The sequence below is a fragment of the Entelurus aequoreus genome, linkage group LG22 (assembly GCF_033978785.1).
Source record: "Entelurus aequoreus isolate RoL-2023_Sb linkage group LG22, RoL_Eaeq_v1.1, whole genome shotgun sequence".
In the NCBI taxonomy this organism is placed as follows: Eukaryota; Metazoa; Chordata; class Actinopteri; order Syngnathiformes; family Syngnathidae; genus Entelurus; species Entelurus aequoreus.
Window position 1 is genome coordinate 31,165,655 of NC_084752.1, and position 21,644 is coordinate 31,187,298.

The 21,644-nt window shown below is 37.6% G+C and overlaps 1 protein-coding gene across 1 annotated transcript in view; it reads left to right on the top strand.

Annotated features, from left to right (window-relative positions):
• Nucleotides 1-16,543, top strand: part of LOC133639246 (intercellular adhesion molecule 3-like) — a 20,707-nt gene extending 4,164 nt beyond the window's left edge. The window contains exons 4-7 of the mRNA XM_062032423.1: nucleotides 5,867-6,005; nucleotides 8,527-8,859; nucleotides 12,563-12,793; nucleotides 12,861-16,543. Of these exons, the coding sequence (XP_061888407.1) occupies nucleotides 5,867-6,005; nucleotides 8,527-8,859; nucleotides 12,563-12,793; nucleotides 12,861-12,928 (771 nt within the window). The 3' untranslated portion in view covers nucleotides 12,929-16,543. The remainder of the gene's footprint in view (nucleotides 1-5,866; nucleotides 6,006-8,526; nucleotides 8,860-12,562; nucleotides 12,794-12,860) is intronic.
• The last annotated feature ends 5,101 nt before the right edge of the window (nucleotides 16,544-21,644 follow it).

Genomic DNA, 21,644 nt, shown 5'->3' on the forward strand with positions numbered 1-21,644 from the left:
CGGGTATAAAAACTACGACTTGGTCAACAAAAAACAAATTGCCGTATGCTAAACATGCAGTTCGAATATTACAGATGGAGACGCAACAACTTCCAACTTCGTTCGACATTTGAAAATGCACGAAGAAGGGTACGTTTTGAATGTAAGCTAACGTTTATTGGCTAAGTAACGTGACTTTTATTTGCTGTGTAGTTAAATCAGTGAGGCTGTAAACTCACTGCTAACGTTATAACCATAGACATCTTATGAGGGTACGCAGCATCGAGCGCTACTGCCTACTGGCGCTGACGAGATGCGGGGCCGCCATCTTGGAGTGGTGATCTGCTCCACTCAGTGCAATTCATTTGGCAGGAGCAATGAACTGTCAGCGCATTTAATTCATTTGACCTCACTGAATACCACTGATTTTGACACAATTTTTTGTCATATGTGTAGCTATGATAAAGGATACATGTTTTGGCGTGTTTTATTATTCATATTTTGCTTAATAGTAATAGAATACTCTTATATGCTATGAGTGACCAGACATCCGAGATCAAAACTGGGAATATAATCACAGAGAAGGGAGAAAAAAACGGTCGGCTATTTTTAAATTGAAGAAACAATATGATTAGGTTATATAAACATGCGTATATCCTACATAAACAATGTATGAATACATTAGATATCTATATATATAGACTGTATCTCTGTTGCTGCAGCAGCAGAGAGTTTATTCTGTCTTGACACTTTGTATTGATATTTTGTATTACATTCTTCCCTTAAATGATCATGTTTACAGTCATTGTCTTGTATGTATTTTATATGCATGTCGTTTTGGATAAAAGCGTCTGCCAAATACTTCAACATAAACATATACAAACACCTGAAAGTCTTTATATCAGCTAGAACCACCAATCTGTTTCACTAGATTCTGAATAAAACCAAATTCTGTCTTACCCAACAATGTTAGTATTTGAATATTGTTACTTGAAGACTTATTTCTGGTTACAATTATACTGTTAAGAAAGTATTGTCTTATATTTTGCCTAAAATGAGAATGCATCATAATCAGTGGCGGCTGGTGAATTTTGTTTTAGGTGGGGCTGAAAGTTTGTAAACCAAACCCTTGTAGGGGCGTCATCCTGCCCCAGAAGGATAATTTGTGATTTTCACATACAAATATTGAAGATCTTTGCTCCTTCTCAACTCTGTGGTAATATTCTTTTCACAAAATACAACCAATAGTATGTTAATGTTAAATCTTACTTGTGAAAAGTAATCCCCCGATTCCTATTTTCAACAGTCCGCTCATTTGAGCAGGAAAACGCTGAACACCAGCCCAGCATCTTTGTTTTCTACCTGTCAACTGTCAGTTTAGGCTGCTCGCCGGCTCCTCATCACCACTTCAAGACGGGGGCCAAATTGCTCGCGTCACAGCAGCCAATACTGCGTCTACTTATAAGATGCCTCTGGTTATAACATCATCACAATCACGGCAATATGTTGCGTCCACTGCAGTTCGCTACCTTACCAGGGTTTCCCACACATTCATTTATTTGTGGCGGACCGCCACGAAAGAATTACGTCCGCCACAAATATAACATTTTTAAAAAAAAAAAAAAAAAAAAAAAAAAAAAAAAAAGTATTTAAAAATTTTTTTTTTTTGTCCTCTCCAGCTTTTCAGGCAAATCATATAGTTAATGTAGATGCCCATATCGGCTGTTCAGATTTACTTTACAAAAGAGAAGTGTAGGATACTTCTCTTGTTGCCTTATTTGTATTTGACTTTATTAAATGTATTTATATTAGAAACACAACATGTGTATACAACAAAGGGTGCAAAGTCTGCAGGCAGTAGGAAACACATGGTTAAGTGTAGGGAGTAAAACTGATGGCAGTCTGAAGTTCAAGATTTTTGGAGCTCTTTGTTCAGTGGATCAGATGTTTGATGAAGCTCTGTGTCTATCTACCACCACTACTGTTTTCTGTTTATTTGTTACTGACTGTGGCAGGACACCTCTGCCTCTGTTTCACTTTATGTTGCTGGTAAATAATATGGTTGTAGTAGTAGGCTAAAGTTAAATTATTTAGTATGCACTAATTAAAGGGGCAGAGCTTTGAGACATTCTAGCTTTTATATTTTATAAGATATATTTTTTGTAAGAACCACAATTAATAAATATATTTCAGTGAATAACTTATTGTTCAAATCTGTATATAAATATGTACATAAAGTGTTGTAATTATATTGTAAAATGGATGGATGGATGGACGTTTAAAACAAAACTGTTATTATTAATTAGTAAGTATACATTTTTTGAGCCTTTTTAGAGAAAATCAAATCATTGTAGTAAATTATGCAAATTACTCGATTATGTCATGGTGAACACGCCCATAGCCACGCCCATAGCCACGCCCCACCGCCACAGGTATCTAGGCAGTTTATGGGAAACACTGCTTACTCATACTTTTTGTCAAGTGATTTTTTTTAAGGAGGGTTGCATGAGGTACCTATAGGTAACGTTACATTAGTCAATGTATCACACACAGTAACGTAACGTTAGACGGTGGTCAGCAGCACCGCGTATTTTAGCCACCTACAAAAAGACAAACATAGTCAAATAAAGGTCAGTTAAAATGTGTACTATATTAAGAATGTGTGTACATATTGCATAGGGCCCTGACATCTAAAAAGTACAACACTGTTCATTGTTATGTTCATGTATTTGTTATGTTTTTCCTGTGTACGCACACATAAACACACATACAGTATGAGATGAGGTCAATGAGATAAGGTAAGAACAGGATAGAAACTGCTGTGGAACTAGCAAAGACTTGAGACTTACTTGTGACTTGCAAAACAATGACTTGGTCCCACCTCTGTCACTTAGCTTTGGAACTTTCTTGTAAAAATGTCCTTCCACGTCTGTCCCTGACACCCGCATTTCAGGCTGGCCGCTCTGGAAACACTCTGTGGAAACGCTCCCCACCCACACTGCTTGGTGCCTCGTCTGAGCTGCTGTGACTTAGATTACCATAGTAACTAATTAGATGACCATAGTAACTAATTAGATTACCATAGTAACTTGTATATAATGCAAAAGCGCAGATTCCAACCATTGAAATACTTGGTATAGTTCAAGACTTACGGTCATTTGAAAACATCACTGCACATCATAATTAACGTTTATTTCGCTATATATTCAAACACAGTGGTACTGTTCAAACTGTGTGTAATGTTACAGTGGCCAAAAATATACTTCTGCTTTCTTTTTAATGAATACTTTGGCCTGTTACACTACTGTATTTTAATGTTGGTCCTTATGGTGCTACTTGGAGATTTAAGTGTTTTCTGAGTGTCATGTCTGTGTTGATCATGTTTTTGTTTGGCCATGTGCTGTTTGTTTTTTGGACACTTTCTTAGTTCCTGGTTGTTCACTCCCTTGTTTTGTTTCCATAGCAACCCATTAGTTTTCACCTGTCATGTCACGCACCTGTTTTACGTTTTGAGTCACGCACCTGTCGACATTACATTTATGCTCTGCACACTTTATGATCACTCTTCTTCATGTCATGTTCACAGTTCCATGCCAAGTAAGTTTTTGTTTCTTGTTCATAGTTTTCCGCCTTTGTGCGCGCCTTTTGTTTATACCTTTTTGAGCTTTTTGAGTTTAAATATTAAACATGTACTCACACTCACGTCTTGCCCGCGCCAATTTTCCGTTGCCTTTCGGAAAAACAAACCCCAAGGACCAAGTCTTGACACTGAGGTGGTACTTTCAAATAGTGCCGCTTCACAAACTTGCTGATTTTTGGGAAACATTTAAAAACATTTGATAAAGAATAAAAAATTAATACATTTGGTCCTAAATTAAGCATTTGTATTCATAAAAATTGCACAATTAAAAGACAAACTATCAACAAAACAGTAGTATTGGCCATTAGAGGAGACCAAAGCAATCAGAGCACGCTGTTCAGTATCATGGCCACTGATTGGTTCAGCCTCAGGCAGCATTAATATAGACTGTGAAAGTGACTAAAGACTGTTATTTCATGTCAAGAGGGTTGTCATAATTTAGAAAAAAAAAATTAAAAGATAATATACTGATTTTTTATGCTCTGGTTATGAAAATTGTTGATATATAATTATTGTTTTAATTATAAATCAAGTAATATCAATACAATTAAAATTAAATTACAATTTCTACTTCGTGGAAATTCGTTCATCACGATTATAGAGTGCTAAAATAAATACATACTAAATAAATTATTGATAAATGATATGTTTCTGACGTTAACTGTCAAAATTAAAGTGCAAATGAAAACACTAAGTCATCATTTTTGCACTTAAAGGGGAACGGCTCTTTTAAAAAAAAAAAGTTGCCTATCATTCACAATCATGGGAGACAAGAACACACCCTTTTTTCCAGGATTTTAAAGATGATGAAAATTACTTGAAAGATGTGGCTAATGGAAGTCACCGGTGTAGCCTTCAAAACCTTCCATTAACGTTTTATATACACAATTCAAGTATACATATATAATGTAGTAACAAACACGATCATAAGTGAAGTGAAGTGAATTATATTTATATAGCGCTTTTCTCTAGTTGACTCAAAGCGCTTTTACATAGTGAAAACCAATATCTAAGTTACATTCAAACCAGTGTGGGTGGCACTGGGAGCAGGTGGGTAAAGTGTCTTGCCCAAGGACACAACGGCAGTGACTAGGATGGCGGAAGCGGGGATTGACAACGGCAGTGACTAGGATGGCGGAAGCGGGGATTGAACCTGGAACCCTTAAGTTGCTGGCACAGCTACTCTACCAACCGAGCTATATCGCCCAATATGTAATATGTACAATATTTACCTTATTTTGATCATTTTAATAATTTCTTCAGTGCATTCATTTCTGTTTCCATAGCACCGCACTTCCGACTTCTGGCAACAAATGTGTGTTCCTACTTCCAGAATCAAACACGGAGTGTGTGTCTTCTGATCATGGCAAACTTGGTAACAGACAAAAACGACTATTTTTGGACAAATTACAATTCTCAACCTTATATTTTTGAAGCTGAATATACGGAGGATGAACTGCTGGTCATAGACGCGAGCAGCAAGGAAGGGTGAGACCTTGGAGAAGACTGAAGCCGAGAGAGGGAGGTGAAAGTGACTTTGACGCTATAAATGTGGAACTTGGGAGACGTACTATTTTTCCATAAATGGAATGCTTATCCAAATAAACCGGAAAAAACATCACCGGCCAGCTGGACCAAACGCACAATTGTCCATAGAGTGAGTCACACTTTAATATCGATCATGCGTGTTATTACAACTACAGTGCATAGGCTGTCTGGCTAGATGTGTACAAACAAAACATGAAATGTGGGCTAATACTTTACAGATACTGTAATATGAATGTTCATGTTTTTCACTCAGTACAGATTGGAGTCCTATCGCATTGTGTTGTGCTTTACAAACTCAAACGCGTTTCGTGTTGTCATAGAAGCTAGCTTATCACTTGCCGTAGTTGGCTAACATGCCGAAGAGACGCAACCGAACAAGAGGTTCTATGTAAAATAAGTTCCGCTTTGGGATAATTTTTTAGAAAAGTCCGTTCTCATCACAATTAAAAATTTGCTGCGGTACAAAACAGGCTTCTGTTATAAATTCGACCATTTTAAGGATACTTTTTTTTTTTACGCAAAACGAATGAATGAAGCGTTCACACAGACTTATATTTGCTCAATCTAAAAGCTTGTTAACCGAAAAGTTTGCAAATAGAGGGCTTGGTAAATGGAGGCACTACTGTATCCATAAACCCTGCAATCGGTACTTGTGTAGTTTCATAGATTTTGACAGGATGTTGTTATCGTCACGACCAGGTGGCTCCTGAGCCCACCATGGAGCACTTTCTGGTTTGGAGTGTGGACAACATGACCGAGTGGAGTGTCTCACCCGTGTGCTATGCTGTGTCCAACCTGGAAGGATCCTGTCACCTTCCACTGCCTGTTGTTGTTTACAGTAAGTGGATTTTGATTTAAAAAAGTAGGACAGTGATTCTCAAACTGTTGCACGTGGGCTCCATCTAGTGGTATACCAAAGAATCACTTAATGAAATATTGTATGGGCAATTAATTTTATACAGTGTTTTTTTTCCCTATATTAAAACATTGTTACTGTTCAGTGTGTAATGTTTTAGTGGCCAAAAATGTAAAACATATTTGTTAAATAAAACGTTGGCCTTGTTTTTAATGAATACTTGGGCCTACTACGCTACTTTATTTTAATGTTGGTCATTATGGTGGTACTTGGAGAGCCAGGTTTTTTCTGAGGTGGTAAACTGCAAAAAGTCAGTGTTCAAAAACAAGAACATATTTTTTACAAAAATGAGGGGTATTTAATTTGAACTAAGCAAAATTATCTGCCAATAGAACAAGAAAATTCGGCTTGTCAAGACTTTCCAAAACAAGTAAAATTAGCTAACCTCAATGAACCCAAAAATACCTTAAAATAAGTATATTATCACTAATAACGAGTGCACTTTTCCTGGTAGAAAAAAAAAGACCTTTTTGCTCAATATGTTGGAAAATATTCTTAAATTAAGCAAATGCTAGTGCCATTATCTTGACATAATGATATGAGCTCGGCATCATGATTTTTTTTTTTCATGCTTAAAGTAAGAAATTATTACTTTAAAAAAGTAGTTTTATACTTGTGAGTGTTGATGACACAGCTTTGCAACACTTGATATTCTAGTTTCAAGCATGTTTTACTCAATATAGGTCATAAGATCTCAGCAACAAGCTGTAATATCTTACTGAGATCATTTAGGACCAAAACTAGAGATGCTGATAAATGCTTTAAAATGTAATATCGGAAAGTATTGGTATCGGTTTCAAAAAGTAAAATTAATGACTTTTTCAAACGCCGCTGTACGGAGCGGTACATATCCGGTAAAACACGGACGTAGGCTAGTATACTCTGGACTGAAGCTGTGGGCCTTCATTGTCTTTGTAGCTGTTGTTTTGAGGCATGTTTTAAAAAAAGAAGAAAATAACGCACTTTGTGAAAGTCAAAGTATAGTATTTCGAATAGTTGTAGTGGGTATCAAGATTATCTCAGGGAGAGCATGTCCCAAATTCCAAGCTGCTGTTTTGAGGCATGTTAAAAACAATAATGCACTTTGTGACTTCAATAATAAATATGGCAGTGCCATGTTGGCACTTTTTTCCATAACTGGAGTTGAAGTTCTCTTATTTTGGAAAACCTTGTTTTCGATTGATTGAAACTTGTATTAGTAGATTGCACAGTGCAGTACATATTCCGTACAATTTTAGTTTAGTTTATTATTCCTTTGGTCAATGGTCAACAAAATAACAAACAGTTTTACATAAACAAACTTCATAAATTGAAAATGTTGCAGACCGAAAGGGTTTAGGCTGAAGTTGAACACTTATTGCGCCTAACCCTATAAACAATGTCAAATACAAGATGAGCTTCCAAAAATTATGACATTTCCTTTTCACAACATATTATGAATACACGTTGTACACAATAATAATAATAATAATAATAATAATAATAACTGGGATTTATATAGCGCTTTTCTAAGTACCCAAAGTCGCTTTACATGTTAAAAACCCATCATTCATTCACACCTGGTGGTGGTAAGCTACTTTCGTAGCCACAGCTGCCCTGGGGTAGACTGACAGACACAACATAAACACCGTTCAATTATATACACTGTAAAGGCATGTGAAATATCCTTGTACACGTGTTAAACCTATTCGGTTTACACGTGTTAAACCTATATATACAATTATACTTCCATTATTATTTATATCCCACATTTAGTTTTTAGTTAACATTAATCATAGTATTAACTACTGTGTTGATTCAAGAGGGATATTTTTTTTCAAGACATTGGTCTTAAAGGTTTTTTTTAATGTGTGAATGGAACTGGAACATTTTAAGGACTCATCCAAGCTGTTCCACAGATGAACCCCCCTGACAGAAACATCTGCTTTTTAAGCTCGTTCTAAGCAACAATTGACCACTAAATGGTAACACCCGAATAAGTTTTTCAACTTGTTTAAGTCGGGGTCCACGTTAATCAATTCATGGTAAAGTTACATTGTTTAATGCATCCAGCAACAAAATTAGGTATAATAATGTGTTAATTCCACGACTGTATATATCGGTATCGGTTGATATAAGAATCGGTAATTAAGAGTTGGACAATATCGGAATATCGGCAAAAAAGCCATTATCGGACATCTCTAACCAAAACCCTTAAAACAAGTAAAACACGAACATAAAATCTGCTTAGTGAGAAGAATGATCTTATCAGACAGAAAATAAGCAAATATCACCCTTATTTGAGATATTTAATCTTACTTAGATTTCAGTTTTTGCAGTGTACTTGGTGAAAAAAGTTCAAGGAGCACGGATATGGGGGACATTTGTGTGGCCCTAATTCAAGCGGACTGTGACAATGGGAGAAAAAAACTAATCTAAATCCACAATATTGTGTCTGGTACAGAGCTTCCAGACAGCGTGTCCATCGGCTTCGTCAATCACTCAGGCCCGCTGTTGGAGCACCGCCAGTACACCCTGCAGTGCACGGTCCATGACGTGGCCCCCGCCCGGAACCTAGTCGTGACCTTCTACAGAGGCCAAACTAAACTGGGGCGACTACATTCCGACGTGACGGAGGAGACGCCCGTGACCGAGGTCTTCAGGCTGGATGTCCGCCCCGGGAGAGAAGACGAGGAGGCGCCCTACTGGTGTGAGGCTGAGGTACAACTGCAGCCAGAAGGCTCGCCGCAGAGACCTCTGGTGGTCACGTCACAAAAACTCCCCGTCGACGTCCTCTGTAAGTGACTTAACTACCATTTGTTTTTTTAAGCTTCTTCTGCAACATATTTGCCCTAAATTAAGCATTTTCAAGCAGAAAAAAATGCTAGATTAACTGAAAAATATCAATACTGCAGTGGTATTGGTCATGAGGAAACCAAACCAATCAGAGCGTGCTGTTCGGTATCGTGGCCCCTGATTGGCTCACACTGTCAGCATTACTTTGACTTAAGAGTGTAAAGGTGACTAAAGAGTTATTTCAAGACTGTTTTTGCTGCTAGTCAGAATTTGTAGTCAATGCTAAAAAATATATAAAAAGTCATGGAGTGTCAAAATAATGCGTGCAGAACAGGAGCCAAAGCTGAACCGAAATGCCGGCAAATTTGCTTATGTTAGCATGCGTCAAGTTCCGAGTTATACGACTCGGATGTGTACGCTTGCTGAAGCCCAACTGAAATGCTGCATGCCAACAGCTTGCAAAATTAGCTAAAAAAAAGTTAGCATGCTAGCAGGCTAACAGTTAGTGTATGTCAAGTGCCATGTGACTTTGGGGTGAACGGTTACAAAATTTGCCCCCACAAAAAGTTTGCTTTTGTCAAGTACCAAGTTGCATGACTCTGAGGTAAACGGTTACAAAATTTACAAAAAAGTTAGCATACTAAAGTTAGCATACATCACATAGCCTACCAAGTTATATGACTGACTTGCTAACATTTACTATATGTCAAGTACCAAAGTATGTGATTCAGGGTAAATGGTTATAACATTTGCCAAAGTTAGCATGTTAACATAGGTCATGACCAATTTGACATTTATATTTACTTATTATGAATTTGTAAACGGTTACAAAATTTGCTAAAAAAGTTAGTATTCAAAAGTTAGCATGCTAACCTTGTGTGTCGCATGTTATGTATATGCTACCAAGTTATATGACAGAAGTGTAGGGCGGTAAAATTTGCTAAAAAAAAAAAAGTTAGCATGCTAACATTTACTATATGTCAAGTACCAAAGTATATGTGACTCTGGGGTAAATGGTTAAAAAAGTTGACAAAAAAGTTAGCATGCTAACAGTTAACGCATGTCATGACTAGGGATGATGTTTGATAAATTATCGAGTTCGAGCCCATTATCGAATCCTCTCATCGAACCGATTCCTTATCGATTCTCTTATCGAATCCACATAGGTTGTTGTATATGGAAAAAAACACAATATTTGGTTTAACAAAAGCTCATTTTTATTTTATAAGAAAAAATAAAAATAAAATAAATAAATACATATTGACTGTTACCCCCCTAAAATAATAAAATAAGTAAATATTGACTGTTGTTACCCAAAGTATATTAAGTGGGATTTTTCAGAAAAACAAATATATACAGTAACACAAAAACAACCTGTCTCTGTGATCACTATAGGTGTATAAATAATAATATAATGTTAAATAAAATCAGTCTCTTGGGCACAAAACTGAAAATAATACAGCTCTACAAAAAGTGCACTTCTGCTGCTATTGGAACATACTAACTACACACACAGGCAGACAGCTAACAAACAATCCAAGACGTCTAATAAAGTTCCAAAGCAGATTAATCCATTTAGGCTCTTTATTGTTGTTGATCTTGCTTTGTCTTTTCCTATCTTTACTTTTGTCTTGCACTGGACTGTTTTGTTTTTTTTAAACTGAAATACACACAATGACAAATGTATAAGCTATGTGATTCAATTAACATACTGAAACGTAATACACAATATGTAAATATTAGCTACACACAAATATACAGTACTATCATCAAACAAATACTTCTGAGTGTTGAAACTATTTCGATGGTGGAAATACACGACTGGCAGCTATTTTAAGTACTCAAAACATCCATTGAAACAGTGCACAAAATGCGTTTTTCAATAAACATCTTAGTATCACATTTCACCACTTTCCACCTTAATATTGAGTTACATAAAAAGTTAAACAGTTTACTTACACTTATCTTTTCCAAGGCTTGTAAGAGCTAACACAACTTGTCTACTTCTCAATTGTCTCATGAACTGGACTAACATCGTCAAACTATTGACGCGTAATATTTTCATATCGCCACAATGTGTCAGTAAAGTCTACAATCAAATGGGCATAACATTGCCCATTTGGGATTCGAATAAAGAACCAACTCTTTTTCTTTACTATAGTGGCCTCGATAACGGGAACCGGTTCTCAAAAAGGGATTTGAGTCCATGGAATCGGTTCTTTTCTTATCGAACAACCGGGAGAATTGGTTTCGAACATCATCCCTACTCATGACCAACTTGACATTTTTATTTACTTATTATGAATTTGTAAACTGTTACAAAATTTGCTAAAAAAGTTAGCATTCAAATGTTAGCACGCTAACAGTATGTGTCACATATCCTACCAAGTTATATGACGGAAGTGTACGGTGGTAAAATTTGCTAAAAAAAAAAGTTAGCATGCTAACATTTACTACATGTCAAGTACTAAAGTATGTGACTCTGGGGAAAATAGTTACAAAATTTGACAGAAAAGTTAGCATGCTAACAGTCATATGTCATGACCAATTTGACATTCATATTTACTCACTATGAATTTGTAAACAGTTATAAAATTTGCTAAGAAAGTTAGCTTTCAAATGATAGCCTACCAAGTTACATGACTGAAGTGTACGGCGGTAAAATTTGCTAAAAAAAAGTTAGCATGCTAACATTTACTATATGTCAAGTACTAAAGTATGTGACTCTGGGGAAAACGGTTACAAAATTTGACAAAAAAGTTAGCATACTAACAGTTATTTGTCATGACCAATTTGACATTCATATTTACTCATTATGAATTTGTAAACAGTTATAAAATTTGCTAAAAAAACTTAGCATGCTAATAGAATGTGTCACATAGCCTGCCAACTTATATGACTGAAGTGTACGGTTACAAAATTTGCCAAAACAGTTAGCATGGTAACAGTTTCCACATGTCAAGTATGCTATGTCAAGGAATGTTCCTTTGGGGTAAACGGTTACAGAATTTGCCAACACAATTAGTGTCAGAATAATTGTATCTAAGTTATCACATAACTTTGCGTTTCAACGAGTTCCCGGCGAGAATACAAAAGCCGTCTTTGAACCTAGCTGTTTACAACCCACGTCCCTTAGAAACAGCTGTTGCCATGTAATTAGGGAAAGTCCAAATAAAAGAGGTGGCGTACAATCTATCGCCAGAGCGTGTTGAGACACTGTACAAGGGTAGTGTCCAGGCGTCTCTCCTCAATTTGAGACAAATTTAATTCTGTCTGTTTAATTCTTTGCTTCTTGTCTTGTTTAATAGATGTCATCAGTGTTTGAACCTGACAATTAGCATGCTAACATGACAATTTTTTATGCCATGTATCTATTAAAATTCCATATGTATATTAATTTATAAACGGCTACAAAATGTGCCAAAAAAGTTGTCATGCTAATATGCTTAGATCAGCATATTTACATGTATATGGGCACCACCTGTATTTAAAGGATTTGGCGGGGCACTGGAATACAGATCCTAAAACCTCGGTGCACATGATTTATTACACATCCTGCTCAATAGTAAACACTTCTGGTTTCATGCAGAAGACGTGTTGACTTTCATTTTTGCGGTTTTCTCCGTGCCTAGTGGCCTACTTCCTGTGGAACTTCCTACTTCCTGTTATTTGTATGAATATTTACCGCTCTCGTACCCCCTCAGTCGGCCCGCAGCTCCTCTGTCCTGCAAAGCTGCGGGTGAGAATGGGAGAAAGCCTCCGCTGCGAGGTCAAAGGAAACCCCCAACCGTCGGTCATCTGGCTGAAAGATGGCCGCCGGGTGGTGCCTCCCCTTCACTCCACGCGGGAGCACGCCGGGAAGTACACGGTCTTGGCCAGCGGGCCTGTTGGGCAGAGGAACGTGACAGTAGACGTGGAGGTGATCACAAGCAGAGGTATGTTTACACTCGTCAAGTTGGCGGCACAAAAGGATGAGTCGAATGTTTGGTTTTCTCCTGGTAGGCACGGCACGGAGCAGAAAAACCCACTTCCTGTTGGCGGCCATGCTTCTGACCCTCAACTGGCTGTAAAACCTTCCCAAGGATCAAGTCTCACTGCTGTTAGGACATTTGCTGTCATTAATGAGGGCTTTCTCCTGAGAGCTGCTGTGCAGGTACTTTTTACAAACCCCAACAGAAAGGGGGATTCATTTGGCCACATTGGTCGCGGTTTACCTGACACATGAAAAGTGACAAATTTGGGATGTGCACAATCCACTTTAGCCGCCAGTCGGCAGTAGAGTGTTGAATATCTCAGTGTGTTTTGTGGCAATTCCATCTTTGACCACAGCCTCAGTTGCTGTGTAGAGTGGCGCTTTCCATCATTTTCAGCAGACTGCATTACATGATAAACACCCCTGTTCCTTTCACAGGAAGTGGGCCATATGAATCCCTTCCTTACTGTCCACTAGTCCAGTACTAATAGGCATACTTGCCAACCCTCCCGATTTTCCCGGGAGACTCCCCAATTTCAGTGCTCCTCCCGAAAATCTCCCGGGGCAACCATTCTCCCGATTTCCACCCGGACAACATTATTGGGGGCGTGCCTTAAAGGCCTCTCTCACCTGAAAAGGAGACTATTATATATGTCTCCGTTATCCATAGGTTTATCTATAACCCATAAAGTAGGCAGGCACGGAGCTATTTCTCAGCGTGTGTTTATTCCAGCCGGCACGTTAATACACTGACACACAACATCCGGATTCCCATCATGCATTGCTTCAAAACTACGGCAAGTAGTAATGTCCAAAAACATAACAGAGACGAAGCAGAAGAACGAAGAAGAGACATGGCGACGACGAGTAAGAAGAAGAAGTACACTTGCAAGTTCCAAAATGATTGGAAAAAATAATTTCAGTTCATCCAGGACAGCTGGAAGGGGAAGGAGTATGCTGCCTGCATTTTGTAGATCAGAATTCTCCATTGAACACGGTGGCCGAATGGATATACTCATTCATACTTGAAATACTTGAAAATATATACACCCCCCCATTTCCCGAATTCGGAGGTCTCAAGGTTGGCAAGTATGCTAGTAGGTCAGGATTTATTCATTAAGGGGTTTGCACTCAAACTGGAATAAACACTTTTGCCTGTTCTTGGTAAAGCTTTTGAGTTTGGAATCTGGGTACTGACATGACCTCTGAACCCAGCTACCTGAACTATCTCACAACTGATAGTCAAACTCAATAAAGTCCGTCCTTTGACCTCAGCTGCATTGACTGAGATTTCCTATTTTCAAGAACTACCCGACGTTTTATCTGGGGAAACTTGACAGGTGACCAGGAAAGTACAGAATACTGACGTTCAAAAGGTACAAACCCCAAAACCAGTGAAGTTGGCACGTTGTGTAAATGGTAAATAAAAACAGAATACAATGATTTGCTAATCCTTTTCAACTTATATTCAATTGAATAGACTGCAAAGACAAGATAATGTCAAACTGAGAAACTTAATTTGTTTTTGTAAATAATCATTAACTTAGAATTTAATGGCAGCAACACATTGCAAAAAAGTTGGCACAGGGGCATTTTTACCACTGTGTTACATGGCCTTTCCTTTTAACAACACTCAATAAACGTTTGGGAACTGAGGAGACACATTTTTGAAGCTTTTCAGGTGGAATTCTTTCCCATTCTTGCTTGATGTACAGCTTAAGTAGTTCAACAGTCCGGGGGTCTCCATTTTGGTGTTTTCGGCTTCATAATGCGCCACACATTTTCAATGGGAGACAGGTCTGGACTATATGCAGGCCAGTCTAGTACTCGCACTCTTATACTATGAAGTCACGCTGTTGTAACACGTGGCTTGGCATTGTCTCGCTGAAATAAGCAGGGGCGTCCATGGTAACGTTGCTTGGATGGCAACATATGTTGCTCCAAAACCTGTATGTACCTTTCAGCATTAATGGTGCCTTCACAGATGTGTAAGTTACCCATGTCTTGGGCACTAATACACCCCCATACCATCACTGATGCTGGCTTTTCAACTTTGCGCCTATACCAGGGGTAGGGAACCTATGGCTCGCCAGCCAGATGTGGCTCTTTTGATGACTGCATCTGGCTCTCAGATAAATCTTAGCTGACATTGCTTAACAACGATAAGTAATGAATAATTCCGCTGGAAATCAGTGTTAAAAATAACATTCAAAACATAAAACATTCTCATGCATTTTAATCCATCCATCCGTTTTCTACCGCACCTGTTCAAGAAGTCACATTAATGGTTATTTATTATTGATTAGCTTCAGAAAAACAATGTTATTAAAAAGAATGAGACCTTTTATTCTCAAAAATGTTGGTCTTGCTTAAAAATGCACGCATTTAGTTGTATTTAGTGTTAAAAAATATTATATGGCTCTCACAGAAAAACATTTTGAAATTATTTGGCTTTCATGGCTCTCTCTGCCAAAAAGGTTCCCGACCCCTGGCCTATACCCAATCATGGCACCCACCTGTTCCCAATTAGCTTGTTCCAAATAAGTGTTTGATGGGCATTCCTCAACTTTCTCAGTCTTTTTTGCCACTTGTGCCAGCTTTTTTAAAACATGTCGCAGGCATCAAATTCCAAATGAGCCAATATTTGCAAAAAATAAAGTTTCTCAGTTCGAACATTAAATATCTCGTCTATGCAGTCTATTCAATTGAATAAAAGTTGATTTGCAAATCATTGTATTCCGTTTTTATTTACCATTTACACAACGTGTCAACTTTACTTTACTGGTTGTGGGTTTTGTACATTGGTTGAAACACAGTGGTCCACAACCACCGATCCAGGGACCGGTAGCGGTTTGTGACGCGTTTGCTAACGGGTCGCAACATAAAATTAAAAAAACGACTGCTTTCTTCGACTTAACTTTCGCCTGTCCCACTAGACCAGACCTGGGCAAATTAAGGCCCGGGGGCCACATGCGGCCCGTTGAGCTTTTCAGTCTGGCCCGCCGGACATTCCCAAATAATTTTTTTAGATCTTTAAGATGGAAAGTGTAGCTGCCATTATGATGTGCAGTGATGTTTTCTAATGACCGCAAGTTTTCAACTATACAAAGTATTTCAATGGTTGGAATCTGCGCTTATGGATGATATGCCAGTTACTATGGTAATCTAATTAGTTACTATGGTCATCGAATTAGTTACTATGGTAATCTATGTCACAGCAGCTCAGACGAGGCACCAAGCAGTGTGGGCGGGAAGCGTTTCCACAGACGCGGAGGGAGCTTTTCACAACAAAGTTCTAAAGCTTAGTGATATATCAGATTGTAGGTGGGTTTATTTTGTACCTTTCGTGTTCATATTTCACTGTTTGTTGCATTTTTGTTGCGTTTCACTTGATTGTAAAATATGTCGATCGAAAGGGGGTGTGACATTCATATTTTGTCAATATTCAATGTTTTATCGTTCATAGAAAAACTTAAAATTCCATCACGTTTTTTAAGGCGGTCTGTCATAACGATTTTAGCATTCAATCAGACATTATTGTGAAGTTTTGTATTAGTGTCCCTAAAAATAGATATACCGGTCCCCAGACACATTTTTTCTCTAAATGTGGCCCCCGAGTCAAAATAATTGCCCAGGCCTGCACTAGACCGAAGGTGTCCAAAGTGACACATTCTAAAAATACTATTACAAAAAAAGCGTGGGGGAAAAAAAAAAGTCTGCAGGTGAAACGAGAGGAGTTGCAATGTTGACTAATAACACAAAGCTGCCATGTAGGCTATTTTTATTCCTTTTAAAACTGTTTGACCTATTGAAGACTCCAATTACTTCCTATCAAAAATTCCACTTAAAAAAAATGTTTGGGGAAAAATATTGCATATTGTGTTTGCCATAAAAAAAAACATTTATGACAAAAAGGACATAAAATATGCAAAAAAATAATCTATAGAGAAATCTGGAAGTTGATCTAGATATTTAAGCGTTCAAAGTAAAAAATAAAAATAATGTATCACTCAGTTTTAAAACTTTTGGATCCTTGAGAATTTGTGGGATTCAAAACCATCATTGCTCAACAAATAAAATTTATGTTATGAATTAGTGAACTATTTAGGCTTAAACTACTTCCCATCAAATACTGCACATGGGGGAAAATGTTGCATAGATTGTGGTTTTGCCATAAAAGCAGGATTTTTCTTGACAAAAAGGGCATAAAATACAAAATGAAACTTTCGACAGATCGATAGAGAATTACAAAAATAGACTACATTTAGAGCAGGTGTCTCCAACCTTGTTTCTCTTGGGAGCAATATTTATAACGTTTGATTTCATAGCGTATTTCAACCGAAACAAAAAAGGAATACGCTGGTTTAGTTGAGTATAAACAAAATGTTGGTACACAACTTGCTTTGCTTGGAGAAAATGTGTTCATTTTATTTTTAGTGCAAGTTTTTTAAATCACTATTTAAGTAAATGTTTTGTTTTTATATGATGAGCAACATTCAAATTGTAGTGTATGTAGGAAGCAGATCTCCACTCAAGTAGTGTTGCCATTTAGTGGTAGTTTTAAATTAAATAGAGGCATCATTTTTAACTGAACAGCTTAGGCAAATAGTTCATCTTTTGGTGAGTTACTCATTAGTTCACGAGCTACTGTTGAAAAGCCTGGGCTATGTGGCCAATCACATCTCTGATTGTTTCCTGTTTGGAGTTTGCGCGCGTCAACGTAAGGCCGTCGAGTTTAACGATCACCTTGTGCAAAACCAGCACATCTTTTCTGTACTTTTTTGGCTTTGCTGTGTCACTGTGCCGTGACACTTTGCAGTTTGTGTCGATCGGTGCTGCGGGCTAGCACACTGAAGCCGGCTAGCATTAGCAGCCTGAGATACGGAGGTGGGATTTTTCTTCTGTTGCTGGATGCGTCGGCATTTAGACCATCAGAATGCCTCCACCAGCAGCGATGTGACTGCGGTCAGAACACAGCAGGAGCAGCTTCTTGGCCTACTGGAGGAGGTGAAACAACTACGCCTCCAGAACGTGGAAAAAGACCGGCGCATTGCGGACCTGGAGCGGTGAGTGGATGAGCTGGAGCAATACTCCCGCATGAATGATGTGGTCATCACCTGGATCAAGATCAAGCCGCGCTCCTACGCGCGTGCGGTGGCGAGCGAGCAGAGAGGGTAGTTTGTAAAAATGGGTAAATTTTTATCGGATACTCTTGGCATTGCTTGTGGTGTCCCCCAAGGGTCCGTGTTGGGGCCAAAACTGTTTGTGTATATTGATATGTTTAATACATCCAAAGTACTGAAATGTATACTATTTGCAGACGACACAAATATATTCTACAGTATTGATGACTATATTGAGCTCATAAATACAGTAAACACAGAACTAAACATAGTAAAAAAATGGATGGACACAAATAAATTATCTTTGAATATAAATAAAACTAAGATAGTGATGTTTGGAAATCGCAACATAACGTCTGAACAGAAAATAAGTATTGATTGAACCCAAATTGAAATCGTAAATGAGAATACACTTTTGGGAGTAATAATTGATAGTAAACTATCATGCAAAACCTCACGTCAGACACATTAAAACAAACATCTCCAAAAGCCTCTCAATTATAAACAAAGCAAAACTATACCGCACTGAAAATGCACTCCGTACTCTATACTGCACCTTGGTACTCCCATACCTTACATACTGTGTTGAAGTATGGGGGAATACTTACCACAACACAATTCATCCTCTGATCATATTACAGAAAAGAGCAGTGCGGATCATTCACAACGTTGGTTATTTAGAACATACTTATAATCTGTTTATGCAGTCAAAGTTGCTCAAATTTGATGACCTTGTTAAATATAATACATTAATAATCTTATATAAAGCATTTAACAAATTATTGCCGCCTAATCTACAACGTTTTTTTATAAGACGAGTGCAGGCTCATAACTTGAGAGGCTTTGGATATTTCTCATCGCAGAGAGCTCAAACCACTCGTAAACGTTTTTGTGTGTCTGTACGCGGAGTAAAACTATGGAACAAACTGGACTTACAACACAAGCAATGCCAAACTATTAATTGATTTAAACTATTATACAAACATGGGGTCTGGTTCAAATAGAGATGAGGATCTTTAATTTGACCTGCTGCTGTACTGTCTCAAAGTGTTAACATGTGCCCAATGTTTCCTTACCATTATTGCTATGTTGTCTATTACCATTGTTAGCATTTTGTCTATTACCATTGATGGTATATTCATAATTCCTACATTGTTGATACAAATTATTGTTAGTGTAATAATTATTGTTACCTGTGGTAATGCCACTATGATACAACATCTGTATTATAATCCTTGAACAAAGTAACAGTGAAACGCATGTAATTAATCAATGAATGAAGAACTGGGCGTGGGATTAAATAACTTATCTTCTTCCCACTCCCTTTCAGGCAAAACTGGACAATCATGCATTACATACATTACCTTTTGCACTATATTAATTTATATTATGTGTTGTCAACTTTGTACTTTGTCATTGCCTGAAATAAATAAAAAAATAAAAAAATGAAATGAAAATGATTAAACAGTGCACCTAAACGCTATTCATAGCCCGTCACATTTTGTTATGTTGCAGCCTTAATTCCAAAATTGAAAAAAAAATATTCATTTCCTCAAAATTCTACAAAGAATTCTCCATTATGACCATGTGAGTTTTTTGTAATTTTTTTTTTGAAATTTTTGCACATTAAAAATGAAAAACTATGAAATCACAAGTAAATAAGTATTCACATCTTTTGCCATGAAGCTCAAAAGTGAGCTCAGGGGCATCCCGTTTCAACTGATCTTAAGATGATGCTTAATTGGAGTCCACCTGTGGTAAATTAAGTTGGCTGGACATGATTTGGAAATGCACACACCTACACTTCAATGCATGGCTGAGCACAAACCAAGAATGAAGTCTGAGTGTATTGGAACTTTTCTAATAAAGTAGACAAACAAAATGGTCTCTTAGATTTATTGAATGGCTCGAGCTGTTCAATAGACAAGTCACACATGGCAAGCATTAGAGTGTGTGCCCCGAGGGAGAGGCGCATTGCTCTTTTACAATAAATACTGGATGGGGGCGGGGTAGAGATGGGGGAAATTATCTATTTTTTAAATGCATCGCAATTCGGACACGGAAGATTATAAAATCAATTAGTAAACATGAATAATCGATACATTTAATAAAGTCATGCAGACCGTTTTAAAAATTGCCTGATTGCGAGCCACCTCACCGAGACATCCGACCAGCTCCTTTTCTAGTGGGCACTTATGTCCCAGTTTTAAACACATTTTCATGAATTTAATACATGTGGGAATTTAAGTGTTTAATACAAACACATTTTGTTTTTTAAAGTTGCAAGTGATAAACATGTACTTAATGAAACTAAAATAAATGTAAAACTGTATCAATATACATAAATTAAAGATGCATTAATAATCGATTTATAATCAGTTTTTATCTCCTCAATCGCAATTGTAATTTAATCGAGAGGTGCCCAAAGATTCCCACCCACAGTTTAGGAGAGGAAGAGAGCATGTGAAAACAACAGCGGAAGTACAGACCGTTTAGACCAGGGGTGTCAAACTCAAATACAGAGTGGGCCAAAATTTAAAACTGAACAAAGCCGCGGGCCAAGGTTGAACAAATTAACCTTTTAATAGGGACCCAAACAAGTTTTGCATTGAATATTGAACAAGCAAGGCTTATATAACTTTATAGTGACATGCAAAATCGAGTTTCAAATAATAATAATTAAAAAATATCAATGGCATATCAAATACAATTTAAATAAAAATTGAATGCCTCTTTTCTATTTGCAGCCTTCTGAGGTAAATATCAACCTTAACTTTTTCCACAGGCTAATAAATTTGAAAATAAAATAAATAAACCAACCATTCAGGACTTTAAACTGCTAAGTTTGCAACACACTGATCTAATCTGATGTGCCCAAGCCAGATACCTGGCATCTTTACTTGGATGCTAGTTCATTAATGTCGGGGCTCAGGCTTTGAGCTGAGGCAACCTTCATTATCCAACGAAGGTGTTCATTAGTCATTATATCTCGTAGTCCACCCGGACCTCAGTCTTGGGGGCATGCCTTAAAGCAGGGGTGTCAAACTCAAATAGAGTGGGCCAAAATTTAAAACTGAACAAAGCCGCGGGCCAAGGTTGAACATATGAACCTTTTAATAGGGACCCAAACAAGTTTTGCATTGAATATTGAACAAGCAAGGCTTATATAACTTTACAGTGACATGCAAAATAGAGTTTCAAATAATAATAATAATAAAAAATATCAATGGCATATCAAATACAATTTAAATAAAAATGTAATGCCTCTTTTCTATTTGCAGCCTTCTGAGGTAAATATCAACCTTAACTTTTTCCACAAGCTAATAAATTTGAAAATAAAATAATGAATAAACCAACCATTCAGGACTTTAAACTGCTCAGTTTGCAACACACTGATCGAATCTGATGTGCCCAAGCCAGATACCTGGCATCTTTTCTTGGATGCTAGTTCATTAATGTCGGGGCTCAGGCTTTGAGCTGAGGCAACCTTCATTATCGAACGAAGGTGTTCATCAGTCATTATATCTCGCAGTCCACCCGGACCGCAGTCTTGGGGGTGTGCCTTTAAACGTCCTCTATGAGCTGTCTTCACGTCCGCTTTTCATCCATTCTAATAGTGACGGGTTGTTGAGGCGTCATGAAGCGTTTCGACACATTGCAAAACTGTATTGATACTGTGTCACCAAATAC